This window comes from Centrocercus urophasianus, unplaced genomic scaffold (genome assembly GCF_019232065.1).
Source record: "Centrocercus urophasianus isolate 14NV4802_14NV808 unplaced genomic scaffold, USGS_Curo_1.0 seq_61, whole genome shotgun sequence".
In the NCBI taxonomy this organism is placed as follows: domain Eukaryota; kingdom Metazoa; phylum Chordata; class Aves; order Galliformes; family Phasianidae; genus Centrocercus; species Centrocercus urophasianus.
Window position 1 is genome coordinate 436,494 of NW_024885211.1, and position 17,453 is coordinate 453,946.

The following is a 17,453-nucleotide window of genomic DNA, read 5'->3' on the forward strand; positions in this document are numbered from 1 at the left end:
TGAGGGCCACAGCTGCCAAGCTCTGCCCTCTGGGTGTCTGCTGGAGCCCTGGGTCCTCCTGCAGTGAGCTGCCTGTGAGCAGGGAGGCGTGACCTCCACTACAAATCCAGGATCAGAGCTGGGGAGAGCACCCAGAGCCCCTGCAGCGCCAGTGGTGAATGCAGGCACTGCTCACCTGTGCATCCTTGCACCAATTTCTTTCATAATGTTCATAATTTCTATGTTCCTGTTGTGCATTAATGCAAATGCTTTATAACTGCTGTGCCTGCTGGGCTGTTTATGTGGTTGCTCTTTTTGGTTTTGCTTTTTTTGTTGTTGTTGTTCCCTCTTTAATAACTCGCCTTTAATTCATTTGTACTGGGATCCTTGAACTACGCCAGGGTTTTGGATAGGCAAAAATCAGTTTGGTTGGGGCTGTCAGCTGCTGGGATGTGCCTGCCTGACTCTGGGGGCTCTGTCTGTCTCTGCCTGATGGAATGAAAGCAGAAAGGGCAGCTGTGCACCCCAAACTCACATGGAGCTCACTCAGAGAAATGGAAACAGGTGCCATGGAGCTGAGCCAGAAGATGAGAGGCACTTCAGGTGCCATTAACTGCTCCTGCTAACGAGCTGCTATTGGGGATGACATTTGTTCCTGTGATTCGAGGAGGAGGGGGAGATGTGCAGAGGTGGCATTGTGGGGCTGAGGAATTTAGCAGAGCAAATCTCTTGAGCGTATCTGCAAGCTCGATGCCTGTGTCCTCCAGGTTTGGTTGTGCTGCTGTCAGTGCCCCAGGGGTTGTGCTCACCCATGGTGTGTAATGGTGTGGCATGCACTGCTCAGCATTCTGGCTGGTGCTCCTGGGACAAGACCAGCACCAAAGCATTGGGGCAGTGCCTGCTGCACTCTGTGCTGGATCAGGGAGATGTTTGCATTGTGTCACTGATCCCCCTTCTGGTCAGGTGAGATTTGCTGTCGCTTTTCTTCATTGTCACCATTCAGCCTTATGGAATCCAGGGGTAGAATATTTCCTGCGCCAACCTCCATTCAGAAAATCCTATAGATGTGGGCTCAAGAGAGTTCAGCTCCACTTGGCAACCTGTTAGGGCTCATTCCTTTGTCCCAGACAGCACACACTTAAGGGTACATCTGGGACATGCTGTAATGTTGCACGTTAATTATTTACTATGACCAGAAAGGAACTTTGCATTGTGCTCTGTGTGAGAGATTTACAGCACATCCTGCTGGGCTCTGGGCTGTTACTGGAGGCAGAGGGACAGTAAGGCCATGGCAAAAGGAGCAACCAAAAGGAATGCTAGAAAAAAGGTAAAATTGGAAAGAAATGAATGCTGAGGGTTTATTTCCTGCTGCTCCCAAAGCACCATCGTATCCTGAGGAATAACCCAGTAGGATTAAATCTTAAATAGGGTGAGGAAACAATAGTAAAAAGTGTGAGAATATCAGGTGTACTTGCATCCAGGTGGCAGAGCGTTGTCATGAGCAGAAATTGCCCCTGGGGGTTTTCCCATGAAGAGCAGTGGTGTGAGCTGTGTCCTTCCTCCCTGTTCTACATCTAGCATGGAGAAGAGCTGGCCTGGAAATGTATGGGGGGAAGGGACAGTGTAGTGCAGGAGCAGTGTCTGCACAACCCTTTGCACCCATGGATGTGCCACAAGGATCCAGCAGGAGAAAAGCAGCACTGCTGGCTGCAACTGCAGGCATTTGGGTTTCTGAGTGCTGGAAACTCTCATGCAGGGTGGGATGGAGTTGGTACCTCCAGGAGCAGCACAAGGAGTGCTTGGCACCCCAGCAGCCTTGGCCTGGCTGAACTGGGACTGCAGAGTGCATTCATTAGCTCCCCCTCTCTGCTGTGGGTATTATAAATCTCTGCCCTTTGGAGGTCACCCCCCCTCAATTATGAGAACCTGATCTTGCTGATTCCCAGAACTGCTCCGTGCAGCATTGATCCACGCACTGACAACCCCGAGTGAAAGATGGGGCTGCAATGTCACCCGACTGATAATCAGCTCCCTCCTCCTTTCTGGAAGGAAGCTTGAATGGGCTCAAGGGTAGCCCAAAGAACTCCAGAAAACAAATTGCTTCAGGCATCCTGCAGCTTGGAGGCATGGATCCAAAGCAAGCTAGTGGAACAGCTAGGGGCTAAAAGGAAGGGGCAGCAACCAAAGACATAGACCAATTTATTAATTATAGTATTTTTTTACACTCATAAATAGTAAAGGCAGATTATACCAACAGCAGGGTCCCCCTTTGCCATCACTTTGGGACAGCGGAGGCACTGGTAGAGTGGGATGAGGCAGCAGGGCTGGGAGCCCAGGGCTGAGCATGGGAAGGCAGCAGCAGAGGGGGCTGCTCCTATGCCCCCCCAGGAGGGGCTGCTGTCAGCCCTGCAGGGCTGAAGCACAGAGGGAATGGATCTTTTGGTCTCTTTTGGTACAGATTCACCACGCTGCTCCTCACCCAAATGGGCACTGGGTTGGAATTATTAATTAAGAAGTGCAGCACCTCTCCCTGGGGATGCGGTGCTCACTGTGAATTTTCACTGTAGTGGAAAAACAGTTAAAGTGCTGCTTTGGGCTGCAGATACATCTGCCTTTCCACCACTTCAGACTTTCCTTCAAAGAGGTGAATGCATGCAGAGGTTAGGTCTAAATCCAGATGATAAGAGCTCTGATTTAAGTTACTCTGCAGAGCATTTTCATAGTCCCTTCCCCCTCCCTCTCAGGTACTTTTCACACCTCAGATGATTTTCTAGCCAAGCCCATAGGCCTCCAAAGATCCTAGAGATGGTCCTAGCCCTTTCTAGGCTGAAACAGCCACACTGCACTGCTGCACAGGTGGCAGAGGCAACGACATTGATTTGATTCACACCCAGCACGGCACATCAGGCAGCTCTGTGGTTGCCCTGTGCTGGTTTCAGGGCCATGCACATTGAGGGTGCTCTTACTGTGGCCTCTATCTTCAGCTGCCCAGCTCAGAAATATGTAGCAACTCTGGCATGAAGTGCTGTAGGTAAAGGAGGTGGCAATGCAGGAGCATGCATGTACAAGATGGGTACTTCTCAGTGCCAACAAAGCAGTTCAGGAGGAGGCATTTGGTCTGCAGCCACATGGCACAGTTCTCCTGGGCAGAAAGGAAGGTTGGCCCTGAGGAGGTGAATCTGCACAGGTCTGGGCCTGCTTCTGGCTGAGGGCAGAATACCCAGGGAATCAGCACTGGAGGAACACAGCCAGCAGCAGCTGTGGCATCCCCAGCTGTGAGAAGAAGCTGAACAGGATGGCATCACCTCTGCCAAGGGGAGGGATGTTGTAGGTGGGCTCCTGCTGGAGGCAGCGACCACCTGTGATGCTGGGAAGCCATAACTGCCCTGCTCAGGTGATGACTTCACACTGAGGAGTGGTCCCATCCTGCCAGATACGGGGCTGGCACCACCAGCACCCAGCAGCCCCATTAACCTCCTGCTGGTTATCCATCCACACATCAACCTGAACCCTTCTCCTGCCCACAGCAGGTATCATAGTTCCGTGCAGCCCCAGGCTGGCCTGGGAAAACACCTATACAGCTTGGATACTAACCAGACATCTCCTTATATACACAAACAGGGTGGCACACAGCTCCAGCAGCTCTAGTAGGTGTAGCCTTTGCCGTAGAGCTGCGGGGGGAGGCTCCCAAGGTCAGGCAGGTAAGCAGTGCTCTCATCCAGGTGGGACAGAGGCACCGTGTCCTCCTCGCTGATCTGCCGCTCCAGCTCTGCCTTCAGGGCCGGCCTCTGGTTGTCAGGGAAGGCCAGAGAGAACAGAGCCTCAGGCTCACACACAAACTTGTAGACATAGCGTTCCCCTGCCACCTGTAGGGAGAGAGCAGAGGATGCTGCCAACCACCTCAATGCCCAGCACGGTGTCACACACACAGTTATCCCCTCCAGGGTCCTGGATCTGAGAGAGAACATCCCCACCATGCGGGGCCAAGCCACAGGCAGTGGACCTCTCTCTCAGCTGATCATCCACCTTTGCAGCTGCCTAAATTCAAGCTCTTCTTACTACTGATATGCAGGAAAATAATACAAAGAGGAGCCATAATTTCTTTGTGTCGTTCCCAGCTTCAGCTCCTTTGCACCATCCTCATTTAGCTGCTGCAGAGAGTGGGTAAGGAATGAGTTAATCAGCGAGCCCAAGGAGGTGGTGCACCTGCAAGGCTTCCTGGCTCTCTCAAAAGGACCATCATGAGTGGCACAAAAGTTCCAGCTCTGTTTATGGGGGTGGATAGTGACCAGGACAAAGGAGAATGGTTTTAAACTGAGACAGGGGAGGTGGAGGTTGGATATTAGGAGGAAGCTTTTCCACACAGAGGCTGGTGAGGCACTGGAACAGGTTGCCCTAGGAGGCTGTGGATGCCCCATCCCTGCAGGCATTCAAGGCCAGGCTGGATGTGGCTCTGGGCAGCCTGGGCTGCTGGTTGGTGACCCTGCATATAGGAGGGGGTTGAAACCAGATGAGCACTGTGGTCTTTTTCAACCCAGGCCATTCTGTGATTCTCTTTGCAAACTCACCTTCTGCATGATGCCTTTCTCATAATAGTAACGAAGAGAGCGGCTCAACTTGTCGTAGTTCATGGCTGGCCGGTTCTTCTGGATGCCCCACAGCCTGGCTACCTGCAGGATAAAGCCACAGAGCACGTGAGCAGCTGCGAACAGAGAACATCATTCAGCTGATCAACTTTGGATAAAGGGGACCGCAGTCCATATAGAAACATTTACAGCACTTAAGGATGAGGCTCAAACAGTGGCACGGGCTCAGCAGTTCCAGTTGCCTGCAGGACATTAAGAACAGTGAAAATGTGGCACTGGGATATGGTTGGTGGGCACAGTGGGGGTGGGCTGAGGTTGGACCTGGGGATCTTGGGGGTCAGCAGATGCTCCCCCTGAGCATGCAGAGAAACATGAGGGCTTCACCTCTTCTGGCTCAATCAGCTTGAACTCCATCCCTCTTCCAGTCCAGGCAATGAAGTGGGAGTTGGTGGGATCATCCAATAGAGCCACAAGGAACTGCCAAAGCTGGAGAGATCCCCTCCGCTGGTAGGGGGGGCCCTCCCGGTACCCTCCAACCTCCTGCTTGATGTCACCTGCTGGGAGGGACAAACAAAGTGCTTCTGAGGGTAAAACACAGCTGCAAAGAGAGCACATCCCATAAAAGCTTACCCAGAATATTTCAGTTCATGTTAACCAAAGTGGCAAATTCACCAGCAGCTCTTCTAGAAGCTCTGATGCACTTCCCAATTAAGATACAATCATTAGAACGTGCTGCTAAAGATGCTCAGGAAATGGGGTGCCAAAGAGCTGCTCATGAATCACAGCAAATGCACTATGAGCAGCACAGGCAGTGGCCAAGCCATGAGCACAGAGGCTGGATAACCCCATTTAAAAGAAGTTACTCTTCCTCTAACCTTCAAATTTTTCTGGAACAACGCAGACATCATCAGCAAAGGGCCTCATCTGCTTGTCATAGCTGCAGCCTGGAAGGGGAAGGAAGGCACAAAGGAGTCAGAAGCAGACAGGGCAGCACAAGTACAGCTCTCAGGTGACAGACAGACCCCTTCCTACAGCCCAGCCACCCCACTACAACTTTATCTTCACCACATTTTGTACCATGGATTGAACCAGTTGATCTCCATGGCGCTACCTGGCTTCCTCCAGAACAGCCCTTCCCATCAGGTCTGGGGCAACAGGCTCAGTTTGCACATCTCCTCTCTCTTATCTGAAGCCTGGTATAAGATAACCATGCACTCTGGTGCTGTTTTCACAGGTGAGGAGGCATTATGGCTTGTTTTAGGGGCACTATAAAGATCTTAACAGAGAGCAGCCAACATTCAGGCGCTGATACACAGCATCTTCCCATTGAAATAGAGCCAACATGAAGGCAAAAACAATCAGAGCCCAAAAATCAAGCAGAAAGACTCCTTCAGATCTCTGTGCAGCACATACTGTTGCCTGGTGCCATAATTTATATCCTATCTTGTTTCTTGCATTTTCTGTATCAAACACCCTCTGGATGGGAAGCTGTAATTGGGAGCTGTTGGTGAGCTCAGCCCATGTCCTTCATACTCCCACATAAAGCCATCAGTGCCCACAGATATTTTGCTGATGCTGAGGGCAGAAGGGTGTTTGAGCTGACAGACTCTGCATTATTACGATCATAAACCACTCTCAAAGAAGAGGCTTCCTGGGTTTGCCCATTTTCTCCCCCATCTGCCCAGCAAGGCCCAGTGAAAGCATGGTATCAGCAGGGGCACAGCATTCCCTGCTCCCACATGAGTTTGGGTGATGGATATTTGTCTGCTAAAAAGGAATTAATTCAAAACCTCCATTAAAACACAGGAAAGCAGAAGGAATATTCCCTCTAGAACAGCATGTGGGATGAGCACTGTCAGGGCAGCACATCTTCAGACAGAAACAAATAAGATTTTTCCCTTGTGGAAAATGAGAATTATCCAATTGCTCTGGCACATAGAGAGCTATTTGTAGAACCATGAACTTGATTTCTGTTGGTGACCCTCTGAGATCTCTGCTGTTTGCTCTGCCTTGCCCTGCTCCTATGGGAAGAAGCAGGTGGAGGCTGACACTGACAGAGAGATCTGCACTGAGCTCCGTGCTATGGCCATGGGACAGGCCAGCTTGGGGGCAGCCAACCTGCTTTAGTGGCAAGCTTTTAGCTCTGCTCATCAGCAGGTTTATCTCACACAGCACAGGGTTTTGCTGCAGGGAGCAGCACTCGGGTTTCCAGCAGCAGCTGTGGGTACGAGGCAGCAGTGAAAGGTGATCCCAGCACCTCCATTTTGTGAATGAAATCCCTCTGCCTCCATTCAGAGCAGAGGAACGGGGCCAGGAGGGCACAGAGTGTGACCCCATAACGCCACCCCATAGCACTGTCCCATAGGATCACCTCACAGCACTACCCTATAACAACTGCCCCATAGCATCACCTTATAGTACAATGCAAACCCTGCATCTCGAGCAGCTCAGGGTCACCTCTGCTGCAAAGACCTGACGTGGATGTTCTGTACTGGCTCTGAGATATTGGATGCTTTCCTTTCTGCTGTTAATGGTAGAAGGTTTTTGGTATAATTCCATCCACGCTGATCTCATATCTCTCCCTCTCTGCTTCCTGCCAGCTTCCACGTCCCCCTCAAGAGGGAAACTCCCCTTGAAGCTGGGAACATCTTTTCCCTCCCCTCCATTTCTAATGCCTTCAATGGGAAACTTCAGCACCCAGTGTTGAGTTCCCTGCACAGGGCTCTCCAACATATTAATTCATCCGGTGAGGGTCTTCTATGTAGGCACTGCTATGGTCTCCAAATGCCTTCTGAAGGAAGTGAATAGCAGAAGTCTTGAGATTCCTCCAAGATCCTGTTTCTGATGCCTCTTATTACCAAGCAGATAGAAAAAAAAAAAAAAAAAAAAAAAGGGTAAGGGGGGGGGAAAAAGGTCCTTTTAACACAGTGCACATCATCCTCCAGCTGCAAGGAGCTAAAAGGAAGTTTATCTGCTTGTATCTGTTGTTGCAGTTGTTTGCACCTTTGCACAGATGTGTAACCCAGATCACAGACCTGGGTGGCACAGAGAAGCAGCTCCTATGATCCCTTGGCATTGGGGCAAACAGGTCCCCTGGCTGTATGCTTCTATTTGCATCATTTCTTGTTCTATGGCAGTGGCAATGCATTGCTACCAAGATACAAGAGAAGCTTGTAGAGCAGAAAATGAAGCAGGGAGACAAGCCCCAACTCCAGAGCCAAGCTTCTGCCTTCAGGGACTCGCCCTTGGAATCCAACCAGAATGATCAGCATTACCTGACCAGATAAAAATATATCTAAGAATGCAAGATTCTTGTCCAAACCTCCTAAATGCACTGGGCTGGGCAACGACCCAAATGGTTTTCAGAGACGGTGGCCAAGAAGCCGGTTTTGGTTCCATTAATGCAAATGAAATCAGTGGTGTTTATTAATGCAGTGATCCAGTCTGGCTGAAATGAGGTATGGCATTGCATGACCATTTCCCAGGTTTTTAATTACCTACAAACACAGGGCTCCTTTCTCATGCTTTACAGATTCAGGTTTTGATGAATGGGATCCCACATGCCCACACGGCTCTGGGAAGGCTGCGGGGGGGGGGGAATTGAAATCTGGTTCAGACCTCACCACAAAGCACAGGATGTAACAATGAGCACAACCTTGCAGTTTCTGGAGCAGCTTCACCAGAAAGGAGTGGGCAGGAAAACACTTTTCAAGTCAGAACGGGTTTCTCATCCTGTCAAAATCAGCTGTTGTCCAAAGGCATTCAACTTCAGCAAGAGGCAAGGAAGAACGTTTGACCTCCAGGGCTGCCAAAACAGGCTTAAGAATAAGCCAACCTTTTCTAGGTTAATCAAGGAATTGCAAAGCCTCCTCCAAAGGCTGCTTATTCTCTTGTAAAACAACACGGTGCATGCCTTAAATCTAGTCTGAGTGGGGTTATCTTCACCTTTGAGCTCCTATATCTAGTTTTCAGCCTACCAGAAATTCCTTCCTATAACACCTTACAGAAAGCGAATGCCCCAACCTCCCCTTTAGCACCCCAAGCAGAACTGCTTGCATTCCCCAGTACACAGCCACCTTCCCAGCTCCTGAAGATGCAACCAAGCACAATTGGAAAGGCCAGAATCCAACAACGATGGATGTTCACCCATGGACTTGGCTCACCCAACCCAACACCACTGTCAGAAGGAGCTCCCTTTGCCCACCTGAGTCATACATGTAGTCCACCTGCTCCTGCTTGACGACCACGGCTGCTGGGTACTGACAGCTGCTGCCTGCCTGCTCGTACCGAGGGTCGTGGAACTCCTGCTTGAAGCCCTGTGGGGGGAACTGGAGGCATTGCTCAGATATGGGGCGCTGGTAGGTGATGGGAGCATCCCGGGCCATGCCCTGGGAGGAGGGGAAGGAGCGGCACATCTCCACAGGTGGCTGGTAGGCAGAGCTGTAAGAGAAGAGAGGGCATGGGATGCTTTCCTGGCCTTCTGAGCTGGCGTTGAGCTGCTCAAGGGGACAAAGGGCCTCGTGCTGCTTGCTGCGTGGGCTGGAGGAGCTGCACACAGAGGTGGGGCAGGGAGTCGACCCTACAGTGGGCGTTTGCAACGACAGCAACGCAGCCCATCGTTTGCAACAGTGAGCTTCACGTCAGACTTCCCTTCAAACCCCTTCCAGCAGCTGTGGATTCGAGGTGCTTTAGGCTGGGGGGGATTGCTGGAAGTGAGCACTTGGGTTTGGATCATACAATTCAGTTGTACTGGAAGGATCCTGGAAGTATCTGGTTCCACTCCCCCTGCCATGGGCTGGGTACCCCCCAGCAGCTCAGGCAGCCCAGGGTTTATCCATGGCCATGGACATCTCCACGGAAGGGCACCTCCAGCACCTCGCCACCCTCTGGGTAAAGAATTTTCTCCTCCCATCTCACCTACATCTCCTCTTCTTCTAGTTTAAGGGCATCTCCTCCTGTTTATAAGCTCCTCTCAAGTACAAGGTAGCCACAATGAGGTCTCCCCCAGAGCCCCCCTCTTCTCCCTCAGCCTTTCTCCATAGCAGAGGTGCTGTAGGCTCTGAGCATCCTTGTGGCCTCCTCTGGACCCGCCCCACATCTCTGTTGCTCTGGGGGTCTCACAAGGGCAGAGCAGAGAGGCACGGTCCCCTTCCTGCCCTGCTGATGCAGCCATCTCTCCTTCCCAAACCCAAACAGACAGACCCAGCCAATGGCTGCCACAGTTCACCTGTTTTCAATGAGGTATCCACAGCTGGACGTGGGGTGGGGTGGCCCTGAAGGAGTCAGGAAGTTCCTGTCCTGTCTGGGGAACTGCTGGAGCTGTGACTGGATTGGGGTTCCTGGGTCAGGGGACTTGATCCCAACTGGTCTGGGTTGATCATAGGCACTGGGGGAGTCAAACATATTGGAGCATTACAATCCTATGGTTATGATGCACTCAGTATTGCTCTCATCAACACCGGGGAGGAAAAAAGATGCTGGCCCTGAGCTATGCCATGCATTGGAAATATCAACCCCCTGTATTATCCATGCTGCTGGTCAGGTCGTGGCAATAAGAGCTCATCAGATAACACTGCAGCACCCCATTTCCCAACAGCCCCCATCCCTCCCTGTGTTACCTGGCGTAAAGGCACTGCTCTCCATTGTGGTATTGGAATGGCTGCTTGTGGTTGCAGGACAGCGTGGGGTCCGAGGAGGGACTCTGTGGCTCCTTTTTAATCTTTGCAGGAGGGCTGTGAAAAGCTACTGAGGGGGAGAGGTGGGAAAATCAAGCTGAAACTTCTCTCATTTATGGAGAAAGTCCCGAAGGGTTGCATGCAGGAATCCCATTTTTCAACACATGAAAGCAAAGCTCTGGTTTGCATCACCAGGCAAAACTCTCTTCTGTTGGCATACTTGTTAAACATGTCTTATGGGTAGCATTACCATGTCACACTGCATTAAGTTATAATGCAATCATACGATGCCACACTGAGGATTTCCTGATTGTATGGTTTGTCCTGCATGAAAATAAGTGTGAGGCTTCTGTAGACAATGAGCTGAGAGCTTTCCCTGGGAAAATACTACTATAGATTGCATCCTATTACATACATTGCATCCTATTACTGGCAGTCACCAGACTAACTCACACAAAAAGCATTTCCAGAAGCACAACCAACTCAGAACTGGAGGTCCTGTTCTAGAAGAGCCTCATCAGTGCTCACACAGAACCTGACTTCAGGTCCCTGTTTTCACCAAACCCACCTCCAAGCTGGAAGAGCAGCTTGCAGGTCCTCTCTGCAGCCTCCCTCCTAGGCTGTAATAGGAGGAATATTTCTGGGCTGGTTAAGGTTTCATGAATAACAAACGTGGGTTGCAGTTCTCAGCGTCAGGATGTGGGTAGCGTTACTTCTTGTGCTTAATTAAATCCAGCAGGGAACTCAACTTCCTTCACCCATTCCTCTGGAAATCTCACCCTGGCTTAGGGATGCGGTGAGCATCTTCTGCCTATGGGCTCTGCTGCTGCTGCTGGTAGGAGGCTATGGCACTTAGAGAGGAAGGAAGAGTAACCCCAAAGAAATGCCCAGCTCTGTTTCTACAAACAAGGGAGAGATCAGTCTCCCAAATGAGGGCTGAGCCCTTCCCAAGGCTTGCTGCAGTCCCTCTGCCAGTTTCCTCCCACCTCTTTGAGGTGACACAACCCTGCTTGCGTGCAGTGGGATGTCCAGAGCTGTGATTACAGTTTGAAGGGTGGAAGATCACATCCTGAGCCACAAATAACTCATTTTGCTGGGTTTGTTTCTGCACTAACCTGTGCCATGGGAGCACCAGCTGTGCCTCACTGCAAGCCTGGCAGTTCCTAAGCACCCCAGCAAGCCGCTAACAAGAGGGTTGGGGAAGGGGCTGCTGCTTCTTTCCCTCGGTACACAACATTCTGACCACTTCTTACTGCCTGCACTTCCCCACCCTGCTCCAGAATTAGATCTCTGCAAGAGGAGGGGGAAAAATAGCCCACTAGTCTGGATCTGTTTGCCCACTTTGGGATTCAGCTCACTCCAGGAAAGCCTGTCTTCATCCTCTGCACCATGCCAGCACCCAGAGGGATCCAAGCAACCTGACAGAATCAGAATAAATAAATACATCCATCAGAGACCAGAGCCTCAAACTGCTTTTGGCTCCCTGAGGATGAGGGGCTCCCATGGGCACCCCTGAGCTGCTCTTCCCAAAGCACAATGTAAAGGGACAGGCAGAACCCATCTGAAAACACTGATGTGTTGGCTGAGCCTGCAGGGAAAAAAAAAAAAAAAAACAACAACAAAAACCAACACAAATAGAAATACTCTGCTCAGTACACTGAGCTCCATCGAAACCTCAAGCAGTAAAATGTGCTGGGAGCAGCCCACTCCTTCTGGCCCCCGCTAGCTGGAACAGGAGATCGCATTACAACTGGCTCATTCATTGAGATAGGAACATGGGATCGGCCCTCCTCTCAGTTCTAGGTCAAAGAAAGGAAGAAACAAGCTGCATGACTCAGAGAGCACGCCTGGAGCCAAGCTGGGAAGGAAGGAGGAGAAAACCACTCGGAGGAGCGTTTCGTTTTGGTTTTCATGGGGAGAATTGCCCTGAACAGAGAGGAACAGAGATGAGATAACAGCACAGCTGACTGCAGTTGGCTGTCAGTGAACATTTGCATCCTGCCCAGAGGGTGGAGTGACTGCTGTGCCATTGGCATTTGGGCAGGAGAGGAGCAGGAATTGCTGCACAGCCATGGGCAGAAGCTCCCAGCCCCATGTGGGACCTGCACGGTGCTCTGCAGGATGGATGCAAATGCTGTGCTCTGCACACTCTGGTGCAAACAGGGCTGTATTTAGCACGTGTTTTCAGTTCCCAAGGGCAGCATGAGCTCATGTGGGTGAGCAGAGCCCCAGAGCGTTCCTCCTAGGACATGCAACACCCAGAATTCCACACACAGCCTAACTCCTTCCAATCTGGGACGAGCAACAGCACAAATTCTACCTTTGATTATCATATTAACACCCTCTATAAGCTCTTCAGGATGCCTGATCGTTCCCACGTGCACCACCTAAAAACAAAACCCACTCAATCTGCTCAGCATAAGGTTTGGTAGCTCCGAGCACACGGACATCCCTGCACGGTATGAATGGGAACACTGTCACAACAAAGCAGGACTGAGCAGAGCACTTCAGCCTCCGTATCTGTGCCACATCTGCAGAGTCCTTTGGGGGGGTAAATGGATCCTGGAAACACATCCAGCCCTTCTCCCTTGAGGTTCACAGCCACCCCACGCCACTTACGGTTTTCTGAATGGAAGTCAGGCACAAATTGCTCATCGCTGTCTGGAACCTGAGCTGCCAGGGGGAGGGGGAAAGAGAGAGAAAGAGGGGAGAATTAGATTTGGTACTTTGTATGGTGTAATTAACAGTAAGGTAGAAATGATTCTATGCTGGAAAGACCTGAGCACTTCAGCGCTCACAGAGCTGCTTCCCTTTGGGATTCGTGGATCCAGCTCTGCTGCCCACAGTGCTATGCTTCAGCATCCTGCCCCTTCCTTGGGAGCAAGAAGGGTGACAGCAAGTTTACCAGCTCCAGATTCACTTTTCCCAACCAACATCAAACGTGGGATCTTTTTAAAAAGCATTTAGCAAAGGAAACGCTCTGACCAGCTGTTGGATTTGGAAAGGCTGTGCCAAAGCAGCAAGGAGAGCACGAAACACCTACATCTTTGTATAGGAAGGATCCTTTTAGCAGCTCCAGCAGCAGGGGATAGCTGCTAACAGGATAGGAGATCACTTGTAGATGGGCAGGAAGACAACGTTTAGGAGGAAAACAACAATACCTGGAAGGAGATATTGCTGAACAACTCCAGCATCTCTCTAACAGCACAAAGTCTAGACTTATTGTCTCCCTCAGCCGAAACAAAGAGCCTCATGGCAAAAAGTCAGCGGCACAATAGAGGAAGGAGTTTGATTGCAAGGTGCTCAAGTGGGCCTTTGGCAGATTAACATTAAAAAAAAGACAAACCCAAATGCTTTCATAGTCCAGAATGCTACTGTAGGCTGTTTTGACACCAGAATGCTGGGATATCCAAGTGGTGCTGCTTTGTTTGTTGTAGTTACCAGCTCTTGTGATTTCACAGCCGTCAGCCACACGTCCTCCTGCACTTCCTGCATCTCCCACTTGCCAAGAGCAGCATTCCTAACTTCACCCTTGCGCATCCATACAGGGAATAATTCCTTCCAACGTTCCAAGCACAAACACTGCTGAGTCCTATCCTTGGTGATGAGTCTGCTCTGCTTCCCTCAGCCCACAGCCCTCACTGCACAGCAAGGAATCATCTTGGGGAGAACCTTCACCACAGCAGACGCCTGTTGCAATAATATTTTATAACTTCCAGCTATTACTTTTATGCCCCTTTAGCTGCAGGGAAAGGAAAGTTCGCAGCTGAAGTCACAAAACCACTTACAAAATATACTGCTGGTTCACTGCAGACCTTGCTCTGGATATTGCGGCACGAACAGAAGCCTGCACTCAGCTCTAAAGCAATGCAGAGAGTAAAGGGAGATGAGCAATGGAAGCCCACTGATCTCGGTCATGTGAAGCCAAGATAGACAAGACATGCCAAAAATAAACCTCAGGGAATAATCCAGGCTAACAACGGGCAGCGGATTAGAGTGGAGCTAGCTGAGCTCTTCTCACTGCAATCACTGCTCCTTAAAATAACCCATGTGCCAGCTAACGGGGACCGTAAGTCACAAAAGGAGGGGAACAGAAGCAAACCTGCCCAATTCACGGCATGAACCACCTACAGAAAGTGACTGAGAAGAAATAATGCCATCACACCCTCCGAGCTGAGGTTGGGTTTCTCAGCTCAGCGCGCGTCGCTTTGCTGACAGCTTCATTCCAAGATCTGCACCGTCACCATCTGCCAGCCTCACATCAGCACATTCTGACAGATTCTGGATGCGGATGAGCTGTGTAAAACCTTCCTCTTTTCTGAAAGCATGCAGCAGTTTGTAATCACAGGGCATTTTCTCACATGCGTTTCTCTTGCGTTCAGCCTGGAGGTTTAATCTGATAACACAGATAAAGGGGACAGAAGATCTGCTTGCTGTCAGACAGCAACAAAACAGCCTCCAACAGATTTTTGTTCTCCACTTCTACTGTCACCTCTCAGAAATAATCCACTGCACAAAGCCACCTCCAAAGCCTTCCTTTCATGGCTCTTATTTCTGGGCTCTACCCTCTCATTTCATTTTGTCCCCGTTAAAATCTTGTCTTCTCAGCTCCGAAGATTCATTAGTAATTTCAAGAATAGTCCACGTGTCCATCAAAAATAAAAGTCATTACATTTTATGAGGCACTGAGCGCTGCAGGCACTGCATTTCTTGTGACTGCAGCATAAAATTAAGTGATAGGAAACCCAGAGCCCCATCCTCAGCTGTGGGATCTTGACAGGATGTTGGGATGCTCTGCCACTCAGCTGCACCCAACAGAAGATGGAGAGCACAGCACATCATTGCTGAGTGCATGGTGAGGAATCACTCACAGAAAGCAGCAAAGTGTTTGAAGTTATGGGAGCAAAAGGCATTTTAAAGCTGTGGAGTATTCAGACTTATACAGAGAGTGAGAAGGGGGGGATTTCATCTGACAGGATGCAAAGAGCGGAGCTGTTAGCACAACCCAAAGTTCCTTCCATCTTCAGAGCTATTAAAGAGTTTTTCCTCCAAGCAGAAGGAACTCAGTAGCAATGATAACGTTGTGCTGCTGCTTTTCCTCTAAGGTTTGCATTACAGGTAATGAAACACGTTAATGACAGTTCCCTTTTTCCATCCACTGCTATGAGACCTCAGTGCAGCCTCCCTTCCACCTGAGGCACTGACCATCTGCAGAGTGGGAATGAATTCACACAAATGGGCACCAGTTCTTTGGGTTAATATTTGAAAACGTTATCAAGCATCAGAAAACTCAAAATTGAAAGACTGCTGCAATCTGACTGATATAAAAATCTCAATGGAGAAATCAGTCCCAAGCAACCATGCAGCTCCATAGATCCAACAGACAGCCAGTAATTAATACCGACATTCCTGCTCCAAATTAGCAGTGTTTCAACCCCAGAACAGCCTCAGTTAATTCCTATTGTACCCTGAAATCCTCACTGAATTCTGCCTACTCCAAATTGAAAAGAACCACAAAGATGTTCCTTTACTTAACTACTATTTAACTGTAGAGAGCCGGTATCACAGTGAGCGCTCTCCTATTGACCACGAGTCTGTCCTTAAGGAAACCTTTTCAGTTCCTCTACAAAACAGATCGTTTGAAGCACTGAAATTAGAACAAATTCACCACATCGCTCAGAACCATTTTCACTCGGAATTAACGGCACTCCCCAGCACTTGAGGTTTTCTCTTCTTTGAAGCCAAGAGAGAAAACAGTTTAGATATTAATGTAGAACGATGAACTCCAGGATGGTACTTGCAGAGAATTATCTTCCAAAAGAAAAAGCCTTAGGAAAAGCACCTCGGCTCCCAAACTAAAATAACAGTTCATTGTTTGTTTAAGAAAATAGAATTGTTTTGGTAACTAACAAAGATCAGCGACAAATTAGCATAAAATCAAACCGGTTACAAGTAGAGGCTGAAACAAAAATTGTAACCAGGAAAACGGGCTGGCAGCCAAGTTCCATTCATAAGCAAATACCCAGCACAATGGTGTGATTCATGCTTCTTCATTTACACAGCGCAGAGGTTGGCAAGCCTGAAAAAAATCCTCAATGTTTGGAGCTGGGCAAACAAAGCAAAGGAACAGTACAAACACCGAAAAGACAAAGAAGCGAAAGACGAAGAAACCAAAACAGAGCGAGGGGAAGGAGCCTACCTTCTGTCAGCCAAGTCTCCTGGAACTGGCTCAAGTCCTGGAAGAGGTCTGCACGAAAAGCGAGAGGTTTCTTCAGTGGAGCTCTGGGGAGGGACAGCGGGATGCTCCAGCGGGGAGACGCCGGGTGGGACGGGGAGGTGGGGGCGGAGGCACAGGGGGAGGACCCGGCCCCTGCCCAGAGCCTTCCCCAGCCACCCCCCCCAGCCCCCCTCCCCACCCTTACCTTCCGAATCCTGCGCCGGCAGTAAGCCCGGCTCCATGGGGCTCTTCCCAGCGCTCGTCGGAGTCCGGCACCCGGAGCCCGCATGGCCCGGCGGCGGCTACGGGAGGAGCGGATCAGCGCGGGACTCAGAGCGGGGGCCGCCCAGACCCTGAGCCCCATCCCACGCCCGGTAGAGCCACCACTCACCTGGGGGAAAGTGAACGGCACCTGCTGGTCCACGTACCCCTTCATCCTGCCGCCCAGGCGCTACCTCCGCGGCCGCGGAGCTGCCGGCTCTCGGAGCGCACCTGGGGGAGGCACAGAGGAAGGCTATCAGCGGGCCGGCAACAGCTGCCGAGGGCGGGGGCTACAAGAGGGGCACCCCCCCACCGGAGAGAGGGCTGGAAGAACCGGGACTGCAAGGAAGCTCCGTGCCGCTTCTAGAACTAAAGTAAGCGAGCGGGACAGAACTCCCCGAGCCCAAGAACGAGCCTCCCCTGGTCCCAGGACGAGTCCCCGACCCTCCGGCCCCGCTCTCACCCGGTGGCGGCTCCCGGCCCATGCGGAGCCCCGCGCAGCCCCGCCCGCGCGGCCGTTCAGGCCGTTGAGCGCCCGGGGGCGGCCTCCCATTGGCGCATCGCCGCCTTCACGAGCTCAGCTCCCTGCTCCTTTGTTTCATTGACTTCGTGAATGAAGCCCTGAGCTGGGGAGCGTCCGCCAATCGCAGCTGGTTGAGGGGAAAGTGGGCGTGGCTTTATCCTCCGGGACCAATCAGAGCGCGGCGCTCTGGTGTTCATTCAAGGACGGAGCGC

At 50.9% G+C, this 17,453-nt stretch overlaps 1 protein-coding gene across 5 annotated transcripts; it reads right to left on the reverse strand.

The window, feature by feature from the left end:
* Positions 1–2,165: 2,165 nt before the first annotated feature.
* ETV4 (ETS variant transcription factor 4) lies at positions 2,166–16,915 on the reverse strand. Of its 5 annotated transcripts, none has more exons than XM_042836527.1 (11): positions 16,849–16,915; positions 16,663–16,759; positions 16,440–16,487; positions 12,860–12,913; positions 10,184–10,307; positions 9,793–9,951; positions 8,770–9,005; positions 5,441–5,509; positions 4,950–5,119; positions 4,548–4,649; positions 2,166–3,845 (listed from the first exon to the last, which is right to left on the reverse strand). In XM_042836527.1, exons 1-11 carry the CDS (start codon positions 16,891–16,893, stop codon positions 3,624–3,626), a joined length of 1,326 nt encoding a protein of 441 aa, XP_042692461.1. In that variant the 5' UTR covers positions 16,894–16,915; the 3' UTR covers positions 2,166–3,623. The 5 variants fall into 5 exon arrangements, with proteins under 5 accessions (XP_042692461.1, XP_042692458.1, XP_042692457.1 ...); XM_042836524.1 differs by having other exon boundaries at positions 4,950–5,122; XM_042836523.1 differs by having other exon boundaries at positions 10,184–10,310.
* Between the last annotated feature and the right edge of the window lie 538 nt (positions 16,916–17,453).